Source organism: Ambystoma mexicanum, chromosome 5p (assembly GCF_040938575.1).
Source record: "Ambystoma mexicanum isolate Mex_15411 chromosome 5p, UKY_AmexF1_1, whole genome shotgun sequence".
NCBI lineage: Eukaryota > Metazoa > Chordata > Amphibia > Caudata > Ambystomatidae > Ambystoma > Ambystoma mexicanum.
The window spans coordinates 69,639,231-69,663,898 of NC_090930.1; the positions used below are offsets into that span (position 1 = coordinate 69,639,231).

Genomic DNA, 24,668 nt, shown 5'->3' on the forward strand with positions numbered 1-24,668 from the left:
TCCCTTTACTGATAACATTCCCTTATCAATAGGGGATTATGACATGTCCGTCCCGCTTTTATATTCTAGGGCCTCACCAGTAAACATACTGGGGAGAGACATAATAAGCAGGTTGAATATGACGATCTCCTTTACAGAGGACGGCATAATTTGCTCCACTCCAGGAATAAACATGCTCACTGCACGACAAATTATGCAAGCATATTGTGGACAGACAGTGATTAGGGCTGAGCCAGTAGATGGCGAACTGTTCCAGTACGGAACAGAGATGGCTTTTGCATGGATGCCAGGGATAGAAGGAAAGATCTGGAGGAGGCCAACAGCCTATTTGTTTAGACCAGAAACACCAGCCAATGAACCAGAAGGAAAGGTGATTTCAGTGAGCATGGAGAGCATTATAGCAACTGCTGATTATATCGCAGTAAATGCCCAAGACAGGGAAGGAAGAGCATGGAGGGCAGTGATAGCCCTAGCTGAGGGATGCAGGCTCACCCAGGTGTCAGACGAGGAGCTCTTTTCAGAAGAAAAGGAAGAAGGTGAAATGGTATTTATGGTGAGTGTAGAAATATGGCTATGAGTGACATACAAACAAGTGGCACAGAAAATTGCAATGGCACTTGAAACGCCCACATCCACCCCAGTTCCCTTCTTTGAGGAGGATATGGCAAAAGTCCCAACATCATTATGGACTACTAGTCCCTATGACGTGGGGTGCATAAAGAGTATAGGGGGGGAGTAAGAATAAAATTGAAAAAAGGTGCAATACTCCCTAGAGTGAAGCAATACCCACTATCAAAAGAGGCAGACTAGGGCATATATGAAACAATAACGGCCCTTATAAACAATGGCATATTGGTACCATCAGAATCACCATGTAACACAGCTGTATATCCAGTGTCATCCAGGACCTCAGGCCCTTGAACAACATAGTGGAAGCAGAATACCCCATAGCAGCAAACCCGGCCACAATATTGTGTGGCATTCCAGCAGAGGCATCACGATTTACAGTGATTGACCTCAAAAATGCCTTTTTCTCAATACCCCTGCATCCAGACTCACAAGATCTAACAAGCTTCACGTACAGAAACACAAAATGGAAACACACCATGCCACAAGGGTACTGCGAGTCACCCTCAATTTTCAACAGAGTAATACAGATGGACTTGGGAAACATTGAAGTGGAAAGCACAGTGTTGCAGTATGTTGACGATATAATAGTTTGCAGCACAAGCGAAAAACAATGCAGAGAGGACTCATTGAAGATGCTGACAATATTGGCTGAAAAGGGTTACAAGGTAGAAAAAGAGAAGTTACAGTACTGTCAGGAACAGGTACTATACATTGGCCAGCTCATATCCCAATACGGAAGAAAGATTGCACCACAAAGAGCACAGGCCATATCAAAAACGCCATTGCCACAAACAGTGAGGGAACTGCAGCAGTTCCTGGGACTGTGCAATTACTGTAGAGCATGGGTATTTGATTACAGCTCATACATAGGACCCCTACTTGAGGCATTAAGAGAAGCTAAGAAAGGGGAGAAAAAATTGGGGTGGACAATGGAAATGAAAGAGGCCTTTGATGAACTGAAAGATGCAATATCAACTGCTCCGGTACTGGCCACCCCAGATTATGAACGACAATTCTTTATATTTTCACATTGCGACTCAGCAGTAATGAAAGCAGTGTTGGCTCAAAAAACAAGCATGGGTTACAAACTAGTACCATTTTACAGTGGTCACTTGGATCCTGTAATGTTAGGACATTTCCCTTGCGAACAAGGTTTTGCCGCAGCTGCCTTCGCGGTAGAGAAAGCATCATCAATTACAATGGGGTGCCCAACCAAACTATTTGTGGAACATGCACTATTTGCAATATTGAACAAGCCTAAGTCCACACTAACCACACAGAGGGCGTCAGGTTATGAGATCATCTTATCTAGACCAGAATTATCAATTGTTAGATGCAGCACAGTTAATCCTGCAAGGTTTATAGCGGAAGTGATTGAGGAAGGCGACTATGCACATGATTGTACGCAGACTACCGAAATGTACTCCTGTACTAGAAAAGTTGAAGAGGACGCGCTAAATGGAGGAGAGCTCTTGTTCATTGATGGGTCATCAACAATAGACCAAAGTGATGGGATAAGGAGAACTGGGGCAGCAGTGGTAAAAATGACAGAGGAATTGGTGTATGTGGCAGTGAAATGCGTACAATTACCACAACATTACTCTGCTCAAGCAGCAGAATTGGTTGCACTGATCTTGGCGTTGAAGGAAAGCTTTGACAAAAGAGTAACTATATATTCTGACAGCGCATATGTCACGTCTACTGTCCACTCAGGATTGTCCAAATGGAGGAGAAGAGGGTTTAGGAGAGCTGACGGCACCCCAGTGCAACATGCTCTCTTATTAGCTGAATTAATTGAAGTAATAAATGACCCCCAAGAATTAGCTTTGGTCAAATGTACTGCACACACTAATGGAGAAGATCATATCTCAAAAGGAAATGCAGCAGCAGACGCACATGCGAAGTATGCCGCATATTTTGGTGAGATATGGAACCCCCCCAGAGTCAGGGAGGGGGAGGGGGATAGCTAAAGAGATGTTGATAAGAGAAGGGTACACCCATCTCCCATCCACACAGATAATGGAGTTACAAGCGGCTGCACCAATGGCAGAAAAAGAAATATGGGTAAAAAGAGGATGTACAATGTCACCAACTGACGCACTATGGCGCCAGGGTAACACTGGAAAGATGGTAATGCCATTGGCACTATTGAACACCGCCCTGAGCCAACTCCACCACCCAGCCCACACAGGCAAGGAAGTTATTGCAGCACGAATTAGGGAAGATTGGTTCTGTCCCGAGTTAAATTCCCATGTGACAAATTTTATCAGCAATTGTCTCACATGTCAACAGTTTACGGCCGGTCACACGCTGAAAGTGATAAAAGGTACTATACCCCGGCCAGAGGGACCCTTCCTGCACATCCATATTGACTATGTTGATATGATCAACATATGTCAAGGAAATAGGTATATGATTGTAGTAGTATGCCCATTCTCCAGGTGGATTGAGGCAGGACCCTGCTCACATCCAGATGCATTTAGAGCAGCTAAAATTCTAGTGAGGGAGGTTTTCCCCAGGTGGGGAGTGTGCGAGGTACTGCGGTCGGATAACGGCCCGCATTTCGCTAATGAAATGTTCCAGCACATCACATCCTTACTGAACATCAAGCATAAATTTGCATGTGCATATCACCCGCAGGCCAACGGTATATGCGAACGCCTGAATGGCCTACTGAAGGAGGCAATTGCAAAGATACAGCAAACAACAAAGAAGAGTTGGTTGTATTGCCTTCCACTAGCTCTATTTGAGCTGAGGAATAGACCATGCTCCGACCACCACCTCACTCCTCATGAGGTGGTGACCGGACGACAAATGCGCCTTCCTCCAACGCCAACATCAAGGGCATTCACAGACTATGAAAACACTGCAACTGTTCTTGGTGATGAAATGTACCAATATGTGTCTTCTTTGGTTACTAGTGTAGTGTTTGTGTCTCAACAGCTCGAGCGCACGCGGGGCGGGTCTAAGAGTTACCAACAAGAAGACGAGGATCAAGGACCGGAAAAGGAAAAACTGTGCAAAATTGCTAAAGGTGACCACGTGCTACTCCGCAATTTCAATAGAAAGTGGAACAGCCCACGCTTCACTGGTCCCCACCTTGTAGAGGAGGCATCTACGAGAGCAGTAAAGTTGCAGGATAAGCGTGCTTGGAATCACCTACACGACGTAAAGATCTGCAAACTCCACACCCGCCCTAGCGTCACCGACAGGGCCATTGGAAGAACAGCGACACCCACGGAGGAAGAGACTTCTACCACAGCTGACGACCCAAGTGTCTCCATACCGTGCCACCCCCCAGATTCCCCAGAGACAACTACTGAAATAGAAACTGGTAATTCTTATACCGCGCACCCCATGGTCACACGATCAAAGAGTAAAGAGACTTCCGCCAGTTGAGCCCAAACCCTCTGCCCATCGACCCCCTACCCACTACAGTAACCACCCAATTGAAGGACATTGTCTTGCACATATACACATGTAAACACTTGAACGTTCTCTTCTTTCTTTCTCGCACATGCAGGTACCGCGTATTATTGTATTGCTAAGAAAACAGATAACTAACAAAGTTCATTGCCCAGGAGTAGATGCTACCCTCAGACGATAACTACCCTGAAGCCCTATCACACCAATTTGTCTATCACATAAAAAGGCCAAAGTACCTAAAAAGAAGGAGGGTACGTGTCTACTACACAGCATTTATCTTGGCCATAGAACAATCAATGCCCCATCTTCACCAACACTTGCCTGCCCTAAGAGACAGATCGCTTAGATTGACGTGGGAACAGCTCTTCGCCTGGGCACTGAACGACTACTTGATAGGGAGAGCTTGAAAACAACAACTAACACTAATAACAAGCCTATTGAGAATTTTCAGGCGGGCAACTTTAACGTCGCAAGAATAAGCTGCCGGACTGCAGCAAGGTAAGAGCAAAATGCCGGTGAGACTAGCTTCTGTAATAAAAATGATAGGGATTTTGATGATCACTGGGTTTTTGGCTGCCTCTGTATGGCAGAAAAGTTATGCTATCAATATTTTGGCTGTATCCAAACCTAATGTACCCCCACCCATGGCTGCAACAGGTGTTACGTCAGGTGGTACTAGCAAGCCTCCACATAAGGGAAATAGAGTTAAACGTAGCACATACTCAGATAATAAAAGGTATTGATAATTACATAAAAGATTCAGCACACGGCTCGAACAACATGTGATACCAACACATGACCCAAATAGGTAAGCAGACAACAGAAGACAGCTGCTACGTCTGCTCATTGATCCCATACGCCACGAGCGCTTCTCGAACATTTGTTGCCACGGAAATAGATGAAGACAGCACAATGTATAATATACCTGGCACTGTTCCAAACGAAAGGGAGATTTCAAGGGACGGTGGTGAAACTGGTGTGGAAAACGCGAGACACATATCCATACGAAAACAACTTCCTCAAGACTTATTTGAGTTACCACAAGAGCAGTTTGCATGCTGAAGCATTCAGATACATGACAAGTGGTCCTGAAAAGGGAGAAACAAAGAAAGTAACGCTACAATACCCGCCATGTGACTGGTACGCCACTGAAGTTCCTGGTAAACAAGGATGTTGGGAAAGACCACTGGTAATAATAACAGGGAAGGTGTACATGGACAACAAATGGGACATAGGAGTGATTGGCAGCAACATGGTAACAAGAGAAAATATTACAACTATTGATGAACACAATAACAGATGTTGGACGATTTGGGGCAAGTACGTACCCATGCTGACATGGATGGAGAAGGATGAAGACCCAATAAGCATACTGCCACTGTCTGCACCTAAGGTATGCTACCAACATAGAGGAGAAGTGGACGTGGGATACAAAACCAACTGTGCAAGCGTGATGGAGTTACCCGAGGGGGGAGCAGGAACAACAGTATTAATGGACCATTACTGGGCCTGCGGAAACAAGGCATACCACACACTGCCCCCTCTGTGGAATGGTATATGCACAATGGTACACGTTAATGTACCATCACTAGTGGTGCCCCAGAAACGTGAACATGGCGAACTTCCCTAAAATGGATGAAAGAAACAAGAGGAAGAAGAGATCTGTAAAACTCCAGAAGGGGTCAGAGAACGAAAACAACAACAATGTCCTGAATAGAAAGAAAAGACAAGGAGAACCTCTGACAGGAAATTACCTATGGGGAAGGTCAGAAACAGCACTCACTTCAATCCCACCAGAACACAGACTATTCAGCAGAGCAGCAATGTTCTTCTCGTCAATAATACATCCGGGACTACAAGCTTACGCAAACGCAAAATGGCTCCAGATAACTCGATGGGAGCTAATGACGACAATTAATTCTACAGTAAATGGATTCAACGCAATAAAAGAGGAACTGCGAGCAGTGAGGATGGTAGCACTACAGAACAGATATGTATTGGATCTCCTTACAGCAATGGAAGGAGGAGTTTGCACAAAGATAGGACAATCATGCTGCACATTCATTCCTGCTAACGATGCTGACAATGGTACACTGACAGAAGCAGTATCACAACTGGCCCAGATGCACTCCAAAATGATGGAAGAAAGTAAATGAGTGAAGCAGGATGACAGCTGGTTTTCAATATTATGGTCATGGATGCCATCTTGGCTGTCGGACGGACTGAAGATTATAGTTGGATGCATAATACTGGCTGGAGCTGCACTGATAATAATAAGATTTTGGAAGGCCCGGAAGGCACGCACTACAGACGAAATGATCGAAATGGTTGGTATGCACCCCTTGATGCCGGCAGATGATGGCCAGCACACAGGCACAATAATAAAAGAGAAAAACTGCACAAACAGATCACCACCAACCACCTGGACCCACCATCTGTGAAGCTCGAAAACCCAAGAAATCCAAGGAGCTACATAGGGAAATGGGTATACTGCACACCTGGAGGAACATGTGTATATATGTATTGGTCATTTGAAGACCATGTCAACCACTATGGACATTTGGGAGGAGTAACTAAAATATGGAGAGTAAGAGGAGATAAGGAAAAAGATACGTTTGCGGTCGACAAGTCGACTAGAGGGGGGACTGAAGTGGGAGAATGGAACAAAAGGCTCCCACCAATCCCCTCACGCCCCTGGCCTAGAGGATCGCGGCCCAAACACCCGCCACGAGAGGAGTTTGCCTATCTACCAGACGACCAAATACCCTGGTATAGGAACATACGGATGTGCCCACCAGCCTGCCCTGCCCATGCCGACACCTGCGGCATGGATGAACTCGACTGAACTATTCAACAGTAAATAAACACATCGTTAGAGATGCCATGACGACCTAGCCAACGGTCAGCACACCCGTGCAAACATGCACACTGGACACTCCCACACCAAACCACACGAAGAACATATTCAGCGCTATGACGTAGGTGACGGACACACCCACTGACGCGCATCGTTATTATTTTTCACATAGGTTTTTCAAAATGCAGAAACGCAAGACGCACAACGAACTCATCTAAAATGCTTGCCGACGCGTCTCCTAACCCGTGCATTACAATGGGAAATATAACAAAGACATGATACTGGGGATAAAGCAATACGACACCGTAACTTAAAGCGCCGTGCATCAAACATCCCCACCTATGCACCAGGCCCAAGTAGGCCACAAGCAAGAGCCTCCATGAACATTGAACGAGCAAGAGTACAATTGTTGACCCTGCAGAGTGAGCCCAGCGAGAACAGACAGTCAAGGGCACAATGTTGCAAACTCGCATGCCACAAGCCGAAGCCAAGGTCACACCTGCAAACCAAGCCAGACACACAGTGGAAAATGCAATATTAAATGTGCAGAATTCTGCCTCAACCACGGTCTCTCCTCACGTGACCAAGCCGAACCTGACAGGGCGCCAGACCCAGGAGGAAGGAGGTGCCTGGATCCCACGTTTTGAGACACAGGCAGCAACAATGAAGCGACTCAATGGACATCTGCGGCGGTGGGAGTAGTCTGCCCTCCAGCATATGAACAAATCCTCGCGTTGTCTGCACATACCCATGGTTATACATTGTTGCAAATGACAGGTGCACCGCGAGCTGGGAACAGCGATGGTCCCAGACTGGGGGGGCTCGCGAGTGGAACAATCAGAACATGGGGCACTTATCACTGACGCCATTAACATTAGCCAATCCTCAGGGGTCTTCATGTAACAATTTTCATGTATCTAATTGAAGGGACAACCCAAATATACCACCTGACTGACCCTCAACCACTAACAGCGTTCTCTATACGTATGCTATACTAACCCTACCACTCGAGGAACCAATCCAGAGTGGCGATAGGTTTTTTGCTAACTTTCCTAGGTGACGCAAGTAGCGCGTCATACTGAGGTAAAAAGGGCCTGCGAGCCCCACGAAGAGAGTCAGGACGGACGCGTACGATCCTTGACCCATCCCTGCCGTTTTTTAATAAACAGCAGAACCACCTTGCTTCTTGCGTGTGCCTCATACTCATTTTTGAGATACGCGGGAGGAGTTGGGGCCTCCCTGCCCGGGGGTCTGCGGACGGCCAGCATACCCCGGGTCAATTTCCCCCCCCCCCCCCGACAAGCTTACCCGGTGTGAGGAGGAGCAGGAGTTCTTGTACTGGGTCCTCCGGGCCAAATGGGAATGTACCTCTTCTTAATCTGCCCTTTACTTCGTACTCCCTGGATCTATGAATTAAGCAAGGCAGGGACAGGACTTAGCACGTGTATGGGGCTTAGATATCACAACCAAGATCCACGTGCTCCTGCTCACCAAGTGCAAAGGAAAAAAGGCTGCCTGGAGGGCGTGTAAAGTTTTGGTGGGCGGAGAATGAGTGGCAGGGCCTGGTCACGTAACCAACTGCCTCCTTAAGGCAGTCTGTAGGAATTATAGATATTGGAGGGCCTTTGTTTGATATGAACAAGAATTCTGACTATCCCATTTAAAAAAGTGAGATCTCTACAGTTGCAGGTACTCTTAATCTGCCACAAAAGTGCTAGATCATACGAATAAAGAAATACAATAAAGAAAATATGCCAAGTGCTAAGCATTATATTAGCAGAAAGTGCTTTTGGGCAAGACGTGCCGGATTGCTAAAGGCGAAAATTACATATTTTCAAAGTTCGTCAGCCTAGGCAGTGAAGAGAGTGCACACACACAGGCCAGAGCTTTGAAGTCAAGTCAAAGCAATTGGAAAGCAGTATTCTGTGGTGCAAGAAACAATGTATGAAAACCGTAGTAGGCAAACTGATTTTCCTGGCACCAAAATCGCATTTCACATGATCATAAATCACAGCTCAGCATTCTTCTTCATTTAGTATAGTGCCACGATGCAGTAGAAAGACATTTTACTCCATCCAATGTTGCGATGCACCTCAATCAAGACAGAAAATGCATGCCCTGCAGCCCATTTGCTCTTAAGGAAGTTCTACCACCATGCAGATTCATCAGCTCATTACGAGCGTTTATTTAGGGTCAGCCTTTGCTGTGACAGCGTCCAAGCAGAAACAATATTTAGCACCCTCCTAGGAAATAAAACCTCCTCATTGATGAACATAGAAGCGCACGATCGAGATTCGAACCAGTGTCACGTTGCGTTGTCTTGTTTCCCCGACAAACGTGTTGACCCCGAGCTATCCTTCCTCCCCAAGATGCCAAGCTATGGGTTGTCTCCATTTACCTCCCTATGCTGCATTTTATACAAAAAAACTGCAAAATGCAAAGACCAGAAGCCAGAAACATTATAAACAAACAAATGTACAAACTTGTTAAGAGTATATATATAGGTCAAATGTAATATTTTATCTGGAAAGAATATGTATTTATATTAAGTGTACCAACAACAAAGCATTTGGTGTGGAAGCGTGTTTAGGCATATGACCATATGTGTGCTCCATGTTTAATAAAAAATGTGAGAATGCTACGTATTACACAGCTTTCTATTGTGATGGGGCATAACAAGGGTGAACATTTATTTTCTGCCATATGAATTTGTTAACTGATGTCAAACGAGGTCAATGTCAGCAAATAGATCAACTAGCAGCCAAATCAGACAATATCCCACTATTGATGTAATGAGCCTTTGCTGGCTCATGCTTTTCATCTGAAAGCATAGTGCACTTGAATCAATTCCAGTTGACACTTTCCAACTGGATTCTATGGATCCAGTTGCTCACAGATGTGCAAGTACATCTTCTGAATTCCCATCAAGAAAGGTCTCGAGGGATTTTATTTGATGAGGTGAATTCAATTAGTAAAACCTATAGATAACAACTGGATTCAGTAAAACATTGTTTAGGCGTGAGAAACCTGAAGGTGTCTCACTCGCGAGTCCCCGGGGATCTATCATCCAGGTGGCCAGGACACAGCCATCGCCTGGGGGTGGACCTGGATGAGGGGTCTTTAGGGAGTGGAAGTGGGACACCGAAGGGTGACATGCGATCTCCCCTTCCTTATGACACCTTTTCCCCATCCTGCCAGGTAGGATATTTAGAAACTCTACCTCTTTCCCACTTTCCAACACAAACACTTTCTCACACCATGAGCGACAACAGACCAAGACGCGAACCGTTTACCTGACATGTCCCAACACAAGGTTTTAGGCAAAGTCAGGCAATTGCTGACAGCTACACACACCTGACCACCCTTTCCCTTCCCCATAAGGATAAAAGGCAGAGCATGAGAGCACACCCTGAGCAAGGCTAAACGTACGAGGAAGCAGCTATTCCAGGACGGCAGTTCAGAGGAGAAAAGCGGCGAGATGTGCAAGGACGTCAAAGAGGGAGTTGCCCCTTGCTATATTTCAACCCAGGCCCGCAAAGCCGAAGACAAAGAAAATATAAGACCGGGAATCACAGCTGGCGAATGGTGTGACGGATGTCAGAAGTACATGGAACCCTCCTGCACTGATAGCCAGGATGGGGGGAGAAATGCCAACGAGCTCAGCACAGCCGGAGAGTCGGAAGAACCCGATAGGGGACTGGACTGTGTTAAACTCAATGTTTCAGTGGCAACATTAAGATAAATAGACTGAGGTCTTTGTAGTGAACAAACTTGTCACCAGAGATAGTGTGGTCCGGCGCCACGTGGGAGCTCATTCGATGGTCTCTAGCTGGTACCCATCTCCTGAACAAAGAGAATGTGAAACTTCTATCAGAAAGAAGAATACAACAGGCCATAGGGAAGGCTGTGTGAAGTGTCAAGGTGGCCATACAAGGATCAAGCTAAAATCCCTTGTACAATCGTAAGTCCTTGATACGTTACAGAAGTTTTGAGGATTCTAAGACTGATCCCGATTGAGAGAATGTGTGAAACCGGCGTTTGCGCCCTGCTGAGGGGAACGCCATGTGAACAGTGATTTTGTAAAGCCAACACTTGCCACGAGCTAACAGTGACCCAGCGAGACGTGATCGCCCTTCTGAAGGCTCAGTTTACAAATGGCATTTTAAAGTCCGACTGAGGGAGGCAGACGACTGAGAAAAGGATCAGAGCCCGGCTGAGGGTGATCCAAGGGTGAAGGGTAATCACCCAACGTGAAGCACGACGGAAGGAACTTGTGTTTTGGCATAGCAGGTCCTCTGAAGCAAGAGACCATCTGAAAAGAGACTTGGATACAGAAGGCCCCGATAGAGAAAAGGTACTGTACGCTCGTGCCAGAGAACCCCAGGAGTGTGCTGTGCGCAAGAGTACCGCGGCAAAAACGTGGGAAAGGGAGACCCTGGCCATAACATCCTGACATCTTTTTGTGAACACCTTTTTCTTAGGAACATTATCCCACACTATTTTGTAGAGTAGCAGTAAGGTTTGGCAATAGTTTCTTTTTAGTATAGGCTCTTTATTTGACTAGACTACCAGGACTGCATTATTATTAGTTGATGGTCATTGATTGCTCCCATCTTAGATTTAGATTAGGCATTTATCTCACCCACTTTACAGTTTAATAAACATCCTTGAACTGTGATCACTTGTGTGTCTTACTTTGATACCATGCCTTCCTTACAGGCGTCGGCTGTTTTTAGGTCTCAGCTGTGAATAGCTCATGCTAGTGAAACTTCCAACAGACATGGAACCACTTGCAATATTCCACCAATGATCAGCATCATACGTCTTATTTCTACTGAAATAGGACAACATATATAGCAAGACATTGGTCAGTTCTTGTGCGAATACTGGTACATAACACCATATTCAGTTTCATTAAATCACAAGAAGGCTGTAACCCACAGAGTATGCAAAACATTGCCATGTAGGGAAAGTTACAACATAATGTCCCGTTACCATCTGCGAATTGGTGGGGACTGCCTTTATTCAGTGAGTGGGTTCTATCTGCAGCATTTAAGTACCCTCCCAGAAGCAGGGTAGTTTTTATCCACTGTGTTCATTCCAGGGTTTGGAAGTACATGTGTAGCAATCCGTGGATGCCTTGTCTTGAATATCAGCCAGTCTAAGCGGCATGTTGCTTCGGTATACTTCAATCAGTAATGAAGATGACAGGGCGGTAAAACCCAGATTACATAGGGGTAATCTTCATTACTACAAGTCCTACACTCCCTCATCACCCTTTCATATCCGACCACCAGATACAGTGGTCGAAGTGTACGAAAAGAAGTAGTTGTACTAAATTCCACCTCCCACAAACTCCATCACCACACCGCCTCCCACGTACAATACAAAACCCCAAACAAATGAGCCTGCTGTTTAAGGGCACGCTCAGTGCACTGCACTGAGTGCAAGTTACAACTTCTTCCTACACTTCAAAACAAATCCATTCTGGAACGATTTTTAAAATAAAAGTACAGGAACAATAAAACAATTTTTAAAAAGTGGAGGAGCACCGCTACCAACTCCTCCCGCCCAATTTACTTCCCAGAGATCAGGTCAACGAGCCACAGTGTCATGAGCTTCAGTAGTTCCAGGCGAGAGTCGGGCTTCTGGGCACTACTTAGTGACGCAAAGAGGTGAATGACCTCTGGTCCCTCACAAAAAAGCAAAATCACTTCTCTAGAGTATGCAGGCATCCTTCAAACTAATGAAGGTGAGGAAGAGTAGGACTCGGTATAATGAAGGTTATCCCATGCAATCAAGGCATTAAGCCTAAACCAGGGTTCAAGTCTAGGGTACACGTGGGTGGACAGCGTCCACCCACTTTTTTCAGATGGTGGACGTCAGGTGTTGCGATAATTGTGTCAGAGAGAAAGCAGAATCATTATGGTTGTGGAAGCCCTCGAGCATGAGGGACCGCTGCCAAGTTTTGCACCACTCCACTGAAGTATACACACATTCCTAGATTAAGGATAGATCTGTTCAGTGTGTCAGTGCCACACACACGCACACACCTGCCACTAGATGTATAAAACTTAAAACATTAATCATATGTGAAGAGTAAATGGATCCTCATATGAAAGAATGCCTGCTCTACACATATCCTTAAAGAATGCGGTTAGAATTGAATTCCTCGTTGGCATGAGGTGGGCGGAGAGGGCCAGGAGAATTATCATGGCTGCGAGGAAAGCCATAATGCTCACAGGCTGCGGGCACCTCTTGATATTGTAGAAATATTTGTGTTTTTCATTTCAATGATAGTCTTGCATTAGAGTGACGGGACTAATGTTATATCCCTGACAATTCGGGGCAAGAAACACCAATTTCTCAAAAATCGAAATGTTTTTCAAGAATGAAAGTCCAACTCAAATAAAGGTGGTCTTCAGCTGTATACCAAGGAAATCACTACAATGTTTTAGGTACAAAAAAAACAATGTCTCAACTTGTTTAAAGGCTAGGTTGCTCTGCCCGTTGAAAAATACGTTATGTGCCCCCCATTACATTTAGTGAGGGGATCAGAATTCCTAAATCTGGCGTGCTTGCATTCCAAAAAATCAAAGTGAAGAATGAGGGGTCCCATACAGCTGCTCATTTTAGAAGCCTGCTATTCATGTAGATGGTGGTTACAGCCAGTCTCATCCACGCCACTGTTGTATCTGGAAATAGTCTCCCCCAGAAGCAAGGCCTGAAGTTCGACTTTGGGAACACTTCCTGCATCTCCTCTCCCCTCTTTATAAGCTTTGGCTATTTGATTCAGTGTTTTGGAGTTTTACTCACCGTTCATGGCCATGCTAATCTCTACCTGCCCATCACCACCAAAAAGTCTGCCTTCTAGGATCTCCTTGAGCCATCTCCATTGTGCAGTAACATCAAACTATGGGCTTTTATGGGTCTGCTTCTCATTTCTAATCAGTGTTCTGAAAGGTAATCGCTCAATGTATGCCGAAAATCAGCTCCTGGTGTAATGTCTTAACCGAGTGTGCCTTCAGCCATTTGATTTATTTTAAAAAAAATAATAATTGGCAAAGCCTCCACTTAAAGCTTGCGCATATGTATTCAATAAGCATTTGGTAATCAGGAACATCATATGCCCAGATACTCGCACCATTCTCCAGCTGTCGCTTTGTTATGGTTGGGTAGTGTCATCATGGCAGTGCTGGATAACTACATAAACCACACCTACACAAAAGTGCAAACTGTTGAATTTACCAATACTGGTCTGTATCAGAATGAAAATAAACCAAACGAGCACTCAAAGTGTGTGTGAGCCACCAAGGCCTAGATTTGTAATGCTGACTACCCAACATTAGTTTTTAATTTGCATTTAAAAGTCACAAACCGAGACTTTGTATAACTTTTATCCTAGCCACATCTGGTGTGGCAGGAGCCTCGTTTTCTACAAGGTCAGACTATCCAGACTTACTGAATAACAGAACACTGGTGCATGTTAGACCGCATTTTAGGGGCCAACAGAATAGACGGTTTTCACTTGCTGTCAGCAATCAAAGGCTGGCATTGGATTTCTAAATGTATGAGGCCTACGGATAATGTCCTAAGGCATGCCAAGAGCAGAGCGTGATGAAAGCCAGGTATCTACATTGCGCTCCACCTCTGCGAGGAAACCAATGAACATCAATAGAGCGAAGAAAAAACCCTGCGACTGGCTGGTCCGGACAGACTGCATAAAGGGAAGGAGGACACTGAACGGGATCCGCTCAGCATCTGTCTTTCTGGGACCATTGTACCTTCAATTGGCACTGGGTTTGTGTTATCTGAAGAAATTCACAAGAAGAAATCGTCACTTACATTGCGATATTAAACAGACAATAGTACTGGCTTTCGCGGTAGGGGAGGGGGCGTCAGAAACACCATGAGACAATGGCTGGGGTCAGAAGGCCACAGCGACTAGGAAGTGCTCTTCAACCTGTGGGGCTGCCATCAACTCAAGCCCATGAGACTGGATGTTGTGACTTGGGTTTTGGTTGTTGTCACTTGAGTTTGAGTAAGTGCTGATGCATGGAATGTTGGAGTTGTTGGAATGTTCCCCACTCTGGGTTCCAGTGTAGGCAGTTGAAAAGTGCCTGGCCCAGAGTGAAGGGGTTGGTGGATGTCTCTACCATATATATTTACTTTCTGTATTATTCCTACATTGTACTGTAGTCATTTTCTGCAGTTCAAGTTACTAGCAGCCTGTCTCTGGTCTCATCAGTTCAGTAACGGAACACTGGACGTCAACATCTGTGATTTTAGAAGGAGGCAGCAGTCCTAGGAACTGGCCGATACACACACGATCAATGGAGCACAAGGCTTTCTGGGGCCAGGGCCCACAAGATCTACAACGCTCTCTTCCTAAAAACTCTCTTTCTAGAGCCCTCTGCTCGTCGTCCTCCAACTCTCTGTGGGTGAGTCGCTTTCACAAACAGATTGGGCGTTAGATCTGCATCCTTTGCAGATGCTTCCCTCTGGAACAGCCTCCCTTCCTCTCTCGGTCTTGAGCATGATCATCTTAAGTTCTGAAAACTCCCCAAGAACTTCCTTTTTTCTTCCTCCTCCTCCTCCTCTCTCCCTCTTCACTGCTAACCTCTTTCTTTTCTTTCCACCCTCCTCATCTTCCCTAACTCGGTTCAGTTTTTGCTGACTGGTTGCCTGGGTCACCTCCAGAGCCTACAGGTCCCAGGCTCTCCTGCCAGTTTTTGCACTTGCCTTCAGGCTGCTGCCCTTTGTTTTACATTACATCACTTTCATCTTACGCTTCTTGAGCGGGGCAACCACTCTGCACTTAACCCAGGGCCCAGCTGGACCAGACTCTTCCCCCTGTCCCCCCCTCTGCACCTCAGTCTGTGTGTATGCATTACCTAAATGGACTAGGACCGGCTGGCTTGTCTGTCCTGTACCACTTCATGCACTTGCACTAGGAGATATGTCCTCCGGCCTATTATGCTAGTTTTTCTGTTTGATCATTCGGAATCTTCAAGTGCTTCCTGAACCGGAGATGGTTCTCCTCAAGATTTAGAGTGGCAGGGAGGCTGTTCCAGAGGGAGGCCCCAGCCGAAGCAGATCTACCCCCAGCTCGTTTCTTTGAAAAAAGACCGACCCGTAGGGAGTTGGAGGTAGAGGAGCGAAGACCTCGAGAGGGGAGGTATTTGCAGAGGGATAGTTGAACGTATTTTGGACCCAGGCCCCATAAAGCCTTGTGGACAATGCAGAGGGTTTGAATTTAATCCTTGTGTCCACTGAGAGTTGTCCAAACTCTTTAGAAGAAAAGGCACAGTGGTAATGGGTCTGTAGTTCCCTGGGACCGATGGGTCGAGGGAGGGTTTCTTAAGGAGCTGTTGTACCCACGCTTCCTTAATCCCTGTTGAGTCATGGCCAGACTGGAAGGACACATTAATAAATGCAGTTAGGAAAGGGGCAAGGGGGGGGGGCACAATCTTTAATGAGCTGAGCCGGGCAGGCATCCCCTTTACAATTGGAGGGTTTTATAGAGTTAAGGAGGGCAATGACTTCAGGTTCACTCATATGCTTGAAATCAAAGGACGGGGATTGACCAGAGTTAGTGACAGGGGACAGGTCACTATGACGGTCAGCTATAAGATGAGTAAGAGCCAGTTGAGCTAGGATTTTGGTTTGCAAGGTGTTCAGTTTATCAAACATGGCAGATTGAATGTTGTTACAACACTTTTCATCCTTCAGGAGAGTAGGAGGTGGGGGTGGAATGATTTTCCAACTCTGTAAAAAAAAGGGCAGATTTCTTTCGTCCCTGATTTTGCGTTAGCTATCTTCGTATTTAAGGATGAAGCTTTATCGATTATGGCAGTTTTATATTCTCTGGAGATAGCCCTGAAAGCTACCTTAGAGGCATCATTAGGGATAGTTTTCCAGAGGCAAAATCTCCATTGTTGCTATTGGTACCGTTCTGAGAACAGTTTTTAATGTTTTTTCCAGTACCCAGTCTTGTGGTTTGCCCATTATCCATTGGTTGGAATTCAGACCAGTCCCATTCTGGTTGGGGATCATTTTTCTAACATTTTTTTTAAAAAACTGTGGTTTCTCTCCTGATGATAGACCTAGAGTGGCCGGAAAGAACATGGAATGTTTAATGCCTTTTGTTTGAAGTTTCTTTTACACAGCATCGAAAGAGAGCCTGGCTTTTTAACTGCTTTTGTGAAGTCTGGGAAGACTGCCACCATGTGGCCCGCAGTCTCCAACGTGCCCTCTCCTCTGTGCCCCTGCAGTAGGACTTTGCGGTCCCTATAGTTTAGGAGTCTGCCAACAATAATTTGCGGTGGGGGTCCGAGCAGGTTCAAAATTGAGATTTTGAAAGCAGGAGCTAAAACCAGCTCCAGGATATCGGGCAACACTCGGTAAGCAGGAGCTACCTCTGGGATACCAGGAGCAAGTACATAGCACATTGTGTATGTAATTTTCACAAGAGAAAACAGTACACTTTTTGCCCATTACTTATGATCTATTGTACATGTGTGCATGTGCCCTTATGATTTTTTTTAAACTTTCCCAAATGCACAAAAAGTTAATGTCACAAAGGGTATGATACCAATTAAACAGGAGGGCTAATAGGAGCTCCTGGTAGCCGTTTGTGGAAGGGTAACCAGGCTCTCCTAAGCTAGGAGCAGGAGTTAATAGCTGCTAGGACCCAGCAATTACAAACCATGCTAGAGTCCATTCGCTAGAGAAATTAGAAAGCCCTTCAAGTTCCCACTATGGACTGGAACCATTTCTCCAGGAAGTGGTCAATAGACTGTCCCTTTCCTTTTTCAGAAACTCCCACAATACAGACATTATTCCGTCTTCTCGTACACTCTGCATCTTCCGCTTGTGCCCCAGGTAAGTTGGTCTTTCCTTGCAGACCTGAGATTTGACCTTGCATTTTGGAGGTGGCATCCTCTGCAGTAGTTATTCTTCGTTTCCGTCTCACTCCTCCAGAAGGAGATTATTGTGGAGGTCTTGTCATAGAATGTTTACGTCAATGCCGAGGGCATGTAGCTAAGATTACAAGGCCATTCTCGAATCAGTGATTGCCGTCATCTGATCCGACAGTTGGATAGAAACGGGGTGGTCAGTGCAACCTTTACCCCCAGGATCCGACATCTGGTCCGCGGGTCTCTGTCCCACTGGGATAGTATCTATGTTTCGATCTTGCTCTAGTGACACTGTTTCTTAGGTTTATCTTTCGACATTCTTAGTAGGAACGTTACCTAGGATCTCTGGAATAACATAAATGTTGGCATATGTGTATTTGGGGGCGGGGGCTTACACTGCCTAGCAATATGTCAATTTTAGAGTACTAGTCAGAAAGTTTTTTTAAAAAGTCAGTTCCGGAATGCAAGAGGTTTTTATTTATTTGTATCTCAGAGAACAACTGTACTTTATTTGTACGTTTTCTTTACAATGTTTTAGTTTTTTTATTGTGCATTAGTTTAATCACACACTTTTTGTAAAATAACTATGTTGGGTGCCTCCCTTAAAACTGATACGAATATTCTTTATATCTGGGTTTTAAGTTGAATTATTCTCTCATAATCAGGGCGAGTTTCAAAAAATGTCCAGTTCAAGTCCGAGGTCTAACAGATGACTTTTAGTGAACCTTTGAAGTTCGACAATGAAAGGATTATGACAATCAGAATTCCTCCTTTCACACAGCAGTTGAAACAAAGCATTTGAGCTACAATCTGATTTACACAGTTTGGCATATAGCAAAAAACTCTTCTAAAACACCACAAAAAGTGTAAGGATGGAAGACCGTGTTCAAGCCTCAAAGTTTCAACTGGAACGGCCTTACAGAGATTGATAATAGATCTGAAATAATTTTGCTTCAAGTTTCCTCAGCCATTTAACCTGCACGGATGGCAAAACTTCTAGTGCATATAGTATTGACGGGATACTTCTTACTTTATAGATCTCTATGAATCCCCCCAATATTGCACCCCCACGATGTTCAAAGTAATTCTTAATTACTAGCCATCTTTTCATGTTTTCTCATAAGCAAATGCCTCGTAATAAGGGGGTGTTCAAGTTTTTACTGGAAAGCCGGGATATATAAATTCTGTGCATTTTCCAAAGCAGTATTTTCCACATGCCATTTGAATTTTTCTATAGCTGTGTGGATACCACCAAGGCACATTGTTCGGGTCTTTAATTTATTAATAACCATGTCATTTACCCTTGCATAATCAGCAAGCACATTTAGTGATCGGTGTAAACAGATACGGGTCTGATCAAAAAGAATGATATTGTCAGCATAAGACATGCTGACGATTTTAGAACCGTTTAAATTTCATATGAGGTGTAAAGTAGGGTCCAAATCAGTTGTATAAGCGTTGTAAAGAATGGAGCCCAATACACATCCCTGCTTCAAACCCCATTACAATGTGTACTCAAGGAACATCACACAAAAGTAGTAAGAATGAACATCTGAGAATTATTAGGAATGAATATACGCAATTAATTTAAAATCCACACTTGCATTGACTATTTAAATTGTAAACCAAATATACAATAACTAAATTTAAAAACGAAGAAAAAGAAAGTCACTACACAGTAGTGGGATATAGAGACGGTTGAATGGGTCAAGTGTCCAACACTGCAGTACATTGTGTGCCAGGCATTCAGGACACACTTTGACAGGGCGGATGCCTCCCCATCTTCTGCGTTTAAAGAAAAATGTTAAAACATTTTGCTGCAAACACTTGATAAGAGTGGCTAGTGGTACTGTTAGCCGGAGTCAAACCCAGTTAGTTAGCCACCAGACCACATAAATAGCTTATCACAGGCCACTAAAATGTAGTTTATTGACATTGTGAAATACGGGGCAGATTTTGTTAAAGATGATTAGCTCTAAAAGGTGCGTCAGAGTCACCCCCCCACACTTTTTTAGGATTCAAGCCATGTGCGCATTCTGGGAACCCGTGCCACAGCAAACTGTGTATAACTGAACGGATTTGATGGTGCCTCTATGTTTCCCCTTGGGTTACAGGTATGCATAAATAGGCTTCCAGAGACTAACCATGTATCCTCAATGGCGTTACAAAGTTTTTTTGATTCTGAGCAACTGGTTCCTTCGGAGCCACAGACTGAGATGAGGCAATAAGAGAAGGTGACCACCAGACTGGCCTCCCCATGGTAGCTGGCGTTTCCATCGAATTACTATCCATTACAATGTATTCATCGAATTGCTTTTCCATCGAAAAGTATATTCATTGAATGAATTTCGAGGGATAATTAGGGTTAAATTAAGTGTTGGGTTAGAGCTACGTTAGGGATTAGGGTCAGGTTAGAGGGAGAATCCCCACCCCAATAAGAAAGCACTAAAACGTTACATGAAGCTGGCCAGTGCCGAAATACTTTAAAGATTTCAGGACTGGACAGCTCCATGTAACTGTATAACGTGAAAAATAAATGCATCGAAATGCTATCTTTTACATTCTAAAAGTACATAACCATTGAAATGTCTCCATTCCTACATTCGATGGACAAGTTTCTTTGGATATGCAATTTTAATTCAAAAGATAGACTTTCGATGCATTTATTTGATGGATTTCTCTCAATGGATTTTAATTTTTATGCATAATTTTCGATGCAAAGACCATAAACCCCTCCCCATACCAGACGGATGACAGGTTGAGAGATGACCCATATTAAAACACGTATGGATGTTCCACTGTTAAAGAAACGGTTGACTAGTGAGATGTACGACTTACCAAGCTCATTCGAACGTGAGCAGGAGTCCGCTTACTCACTACGGTTAAGTAGATTAGCTCTGAAGAACAGTGAGACTCACAAGCTTGCAGAAACAAATAGGTTTCCCAGAACTGCAAGGGAGCCTATTCCCACAAATCATTAAACATCACCGAATAAAATACTCAGGGCCGGATTCTGAGCTCCGTGCAAAATAATACAAGTGAAATTCTGCGATGGAAAAATACAGAATATGAAGCAAATTTATAAAAGTATCTATACACATATGGTCACATAAAATGGAACAAATGAGAACAGTGTCCTTCCATCACTGAGTTCGCTTATTTTACATGGTGCTCTCGATCAAAAGTATACGTATTACATGAAGCATTGGAAGCACTGACGTTAGTGTGCAGCTGCAGGTAAACTGAAGAACGACATTTAAATCATTGTCCTTAAACCGAGATGTAAGTGAGCTGTGGGGTCAGGTTTCGCACCTGGTGTGACACGATTCCCCTATCCGCAATGAATTTATAAGCACAATACTGCATACTTAGAATGCAATTTGAACTGAACTGACATAGTGCCCTTTCTCTGGGACGCCAGGTCCGATGAATAAAGCATGCACACTTTCGGGCGATTAGGTTCTCAGCCCAACCACCACGCTCTGGAAAGGAAGGCCTTGTTCCAGCGATCAGCCCCACCCTTGCGTGGTCATTGGCAGGATTACATCAACCGCTTCACAGGAAGCATTTGTTATTCAATGTCCAAGCACAGGCCTGGCAAATCCACCCCAGCGCCGCGAGAGATCGTTAAAAAGGATGGGTCTGGACTGCGGGCACACACCCAGTGGGGCAAGGAACCTGTGTACCAGAGCGAGCAGTCGACGGTCTAGGCTTCAGTGTGCGGAAAAGCAGGGGCACTGTACAGATGCGGGGGTGACAGGTGCAGGCGGCACGACCAGTACCTCTGGGAGGGGTGCAGTCTGAGGTAGCAGGAAAGCCAAGCGGGTGATCACTGGCAGACAGGAGCTGGGCTATACAGAGGAGAGTTTGGGAGATGTCAGCCAGAGGAAAGGGGTGGGGCCAATGTCAGACAGAGAGAGGAAGCGCAGGCATTGCTAATGACAGCCAGAGGGAGGTGGTGTAATTAAGAGCTAGGACATAGGAGTACTTATGACAGCTGGGGGTGATACTGGCAGCAAGGGGGTGTTATTGACAGCCTGGGAGGGCGAAATACCAACGAGGGGAGGTGGGGGGGGGGTAGTATTGCTAGTGACAGCCAGAGAGGGGAGGGCTAAATACCAGTGGGGGTTAGGTGGGTAGTAATGCTAGTGACAGCCGGGGAGGGCTAAATACCAGTGGGGGCTGGGGGAGGTAGTAATGCTAGTGACAGCCAGAGAGGGGAGGGCTAAATACCAGTGGGGGTTAGGTGGGTAGTAATGCTAGTGACAGCCGGGGAGGGCTAAATACCAGTGGGGGCTGGGGGAGGTAGTAATGCTAGTGACAGCCAGAGAGGGGTGGGCTAAATACCAGTGTGGGCTAAGGGAGGTAGTAATGCTAGTGACAGCCAGAGAGGGGAGGGCTAAATACCAGTGTGGGCTGGGGGAGGTAGTAATGCTAGTGACAGCCAGAGAGGGGGGGGGCTAAATACCAGTGTGGGCTGGGGGAGGTAGTAATACTAGGGACAGCCAGAGAGAGGGGGGGCTAAATACCAGTGTGGGCTGGGGGAGGTAGTAATACTAGGGACAGCCAGAGAGAGGGGGGCTAAATACCAGTGTGGGCTGGGGGAGGTGGTAATGCTAGGGACAGCCAGAGAGAGGGGGGGCTAAATACCAGTGTGGGCTGGGGGAGGTGGTAATGCTAGGGACAGCCAGAGAGAGGGGGGCTAAATACCAGTGTGGGCTGGGGGAGGTGGTAATGCTAGGGACAGCCAGAGGGAAGAATGTAGCCCCGACAGGCTGGAGGAACGGGTTATTAAAAGCAAAAGTAAGATGAGGGATTAGGATAGCCAGAGAGGGGGTATGGGGCGCTAGAAAGGAGACTTTGGGAGAGGCAAGCCAGAGAGAAGGGGCGGGGCCAATGTCAGCCAGAAGAAGAAGAGCAGGGTTTCAGTGGCAGCTGGAGGCAAAAGGGCGTGGCGAGTGACAGCAATGGCATTGGCACCAGATAGCCAGTGTGAGGATGCCAGGGGGTGAAGCTGATGGCAGGAAAGGGGTTGGAGGTAGACAGCCAGCAGGAGCGGTGCTGCATTCAGGGATGAAGTTGAGGATAGTGCCAGCTCGGGTGCCTGGTCATAACCTCGGGGAGAAAGGGGTGTCTAATAGACAGCTGGTAGGAGGGGTGCATTATGAAGGCCTGGAGGTAAATCGTTGACAGGGAGTAATGATGGCCATGCATGTGTGCAATGGTGCATGTGGGCGGCTATCGATGACTGTCTAGGGGGCAGAGACATGGAATGGCTGTGACAGCCAGAGGCAGAGGATGGAGCAGTGACAGGTGTCTCTCGAGCGCTCTTCTCCCGTGCACTCACCGCTCTGCTCTCCCAGGAACACCAGCTTGAACTTCCTCAGCGGGTTGCCGAACTCCCCGCTGCCGGTGGAGGACATGACGGCCGCTGTCGGGGAGAAGAGTCTGGCGGGCACGCGCGGGGCGAGGCCGGCCGGGGGCGCGCACGACGTCTGGGGGCCGCGAGTTGAGATATGAAATGGTGGGCGGTTGCTGTGCCAGCTGTTAGTGGGGAGTCTACGGCTGCGCTGGCGGGTGGGGGATAGCCGGCTCACTGGGCGGAAGGCACTGAATCAGCCGCAGGAGATCAGCACCGGCCACTGCCCCCAAACGTCTGCAGCTGACAGGAGGCAGCTGTGCTCGGGCAACGTCACATCCGCTGCCGCCTCGCCTCCTCCCTCACTGGCAGCTCGCTGACGCAACGCCCATCGCTCCCCACCGTGACGTCAGATCCGCCGCCGCCGCCGCCTCCAGAGCTGGGCCTCTGTTTCTGCCGTACCTGCGGCGGGCCCTCGCAACGCCCCTCGCGCCTCGGCGTGACGTCAGATCCGCCGCCGCCTCCAGAGCTGGGCCTCTGTTTCTGCCGTACCTGCGGCGGGCCCTCGCAACGCCCCTCGCGCCTCGGCGTGACGTCAGATCCGCCGCCGCCTCCAGAGCTGGGCCTCTGTTTCTGCCGTACCTGCGGCGGGCCCTCGCAACGTCCCTTGCGCCTCGGCGTGACGTCAGATCCGCCGCCTTCAGAGCAGGGTCTCTGTCTCTGCCCCACCCGCAACGCCCCTCGCGCCTCAGCGTGACGTGCTTTTTACTTGCTCCTGGGCAGGTCACGTCAAGGCCCCGATGATGTCATCGGAGAAGCTCTCTTTCGTCACTTGGCACTACAAAATCCAAGTCCCACTTCTTCAGAGTGCTTATTTAAGAAATACCAACCTGAATGACTGTAATGTGTCACCCCTCCTGAGAGCTTGGTATCTCCAAGAGGCTTGTGGCAAGTAACCATGTGACGGTATCAAATAAAAAGAATGAGCGGCCTCCCACTCATCAGTCTTGAAAAAGTATGGAACCTGGTGTGGTGTGTCCTTGCAGCCCGGCGTGCTACGCAGCAGGCAGGTGACCTACCATGTAAGGCCACACAAAGAGATGGCGCCCCTGTTGGGTAACCCCCGGTCTTATCAGTGCTGGCCTGGGTGCCCCCAGGCCATGAAGGTGTCCATGTGGCCACGGACTGACAGAATGCCCCTTGTCCTAGCTGTTGGCTGGGTGCCCCCAGACTTGTCTTCCGTCCGGTGATCCGGAAACCCTAGGGTGCCATCTATGGGCTGCTGCGTGATTGCAGCATGCTTTTGTAATCCGGGTGATCCCAGCAACCAAATATCCTGCTCCGGTTCCCCGGAAGAAGGATATAAAAATGTTGATGAGGATGGTCCAGGACCCCGTGCTGTCACGTAGAACAGGCTGCAGAGGGGCTGTTTTGCTGCCCCAGTGACGGTGAATATGCTAATGCAGCATCAGCCGCG

The 24,668-nt window shown here is 46.6% G+C and overlaps 1 protein-coding gene across 9 annotated transcripts in view; it reads right to left on the reverse strand.

Moving 5' to 3' along the window:
- LOC138480737 (ras-related protein Rab-6A-like) overlaps positions 1–23,821 on the reverse strand; it is a 457,834-nt gene extending 434,013 nt beyond the window's left edge. Inside the window, exon 1 of one of the 9 annotated variants that reach the window (XM_069612467.1) lies at positions 23,654–23,821. Coding sequence is in view for 6 of the 9 variants with exons in the window: in XM_069612465.1 (XP_069468566.1) it covers positions 23,180–23,255 (76 nt within the window). In the remaining 3 variants the exon portion in view is untranslated. The other 8 variants (XM_069612468.1, XM_069612466.1, XM_069612465.1 and 5 more) reach the window with 8 other exon arrangements.
- Positions 23,822–24,668: the final 847 nt, after the last annotated feature.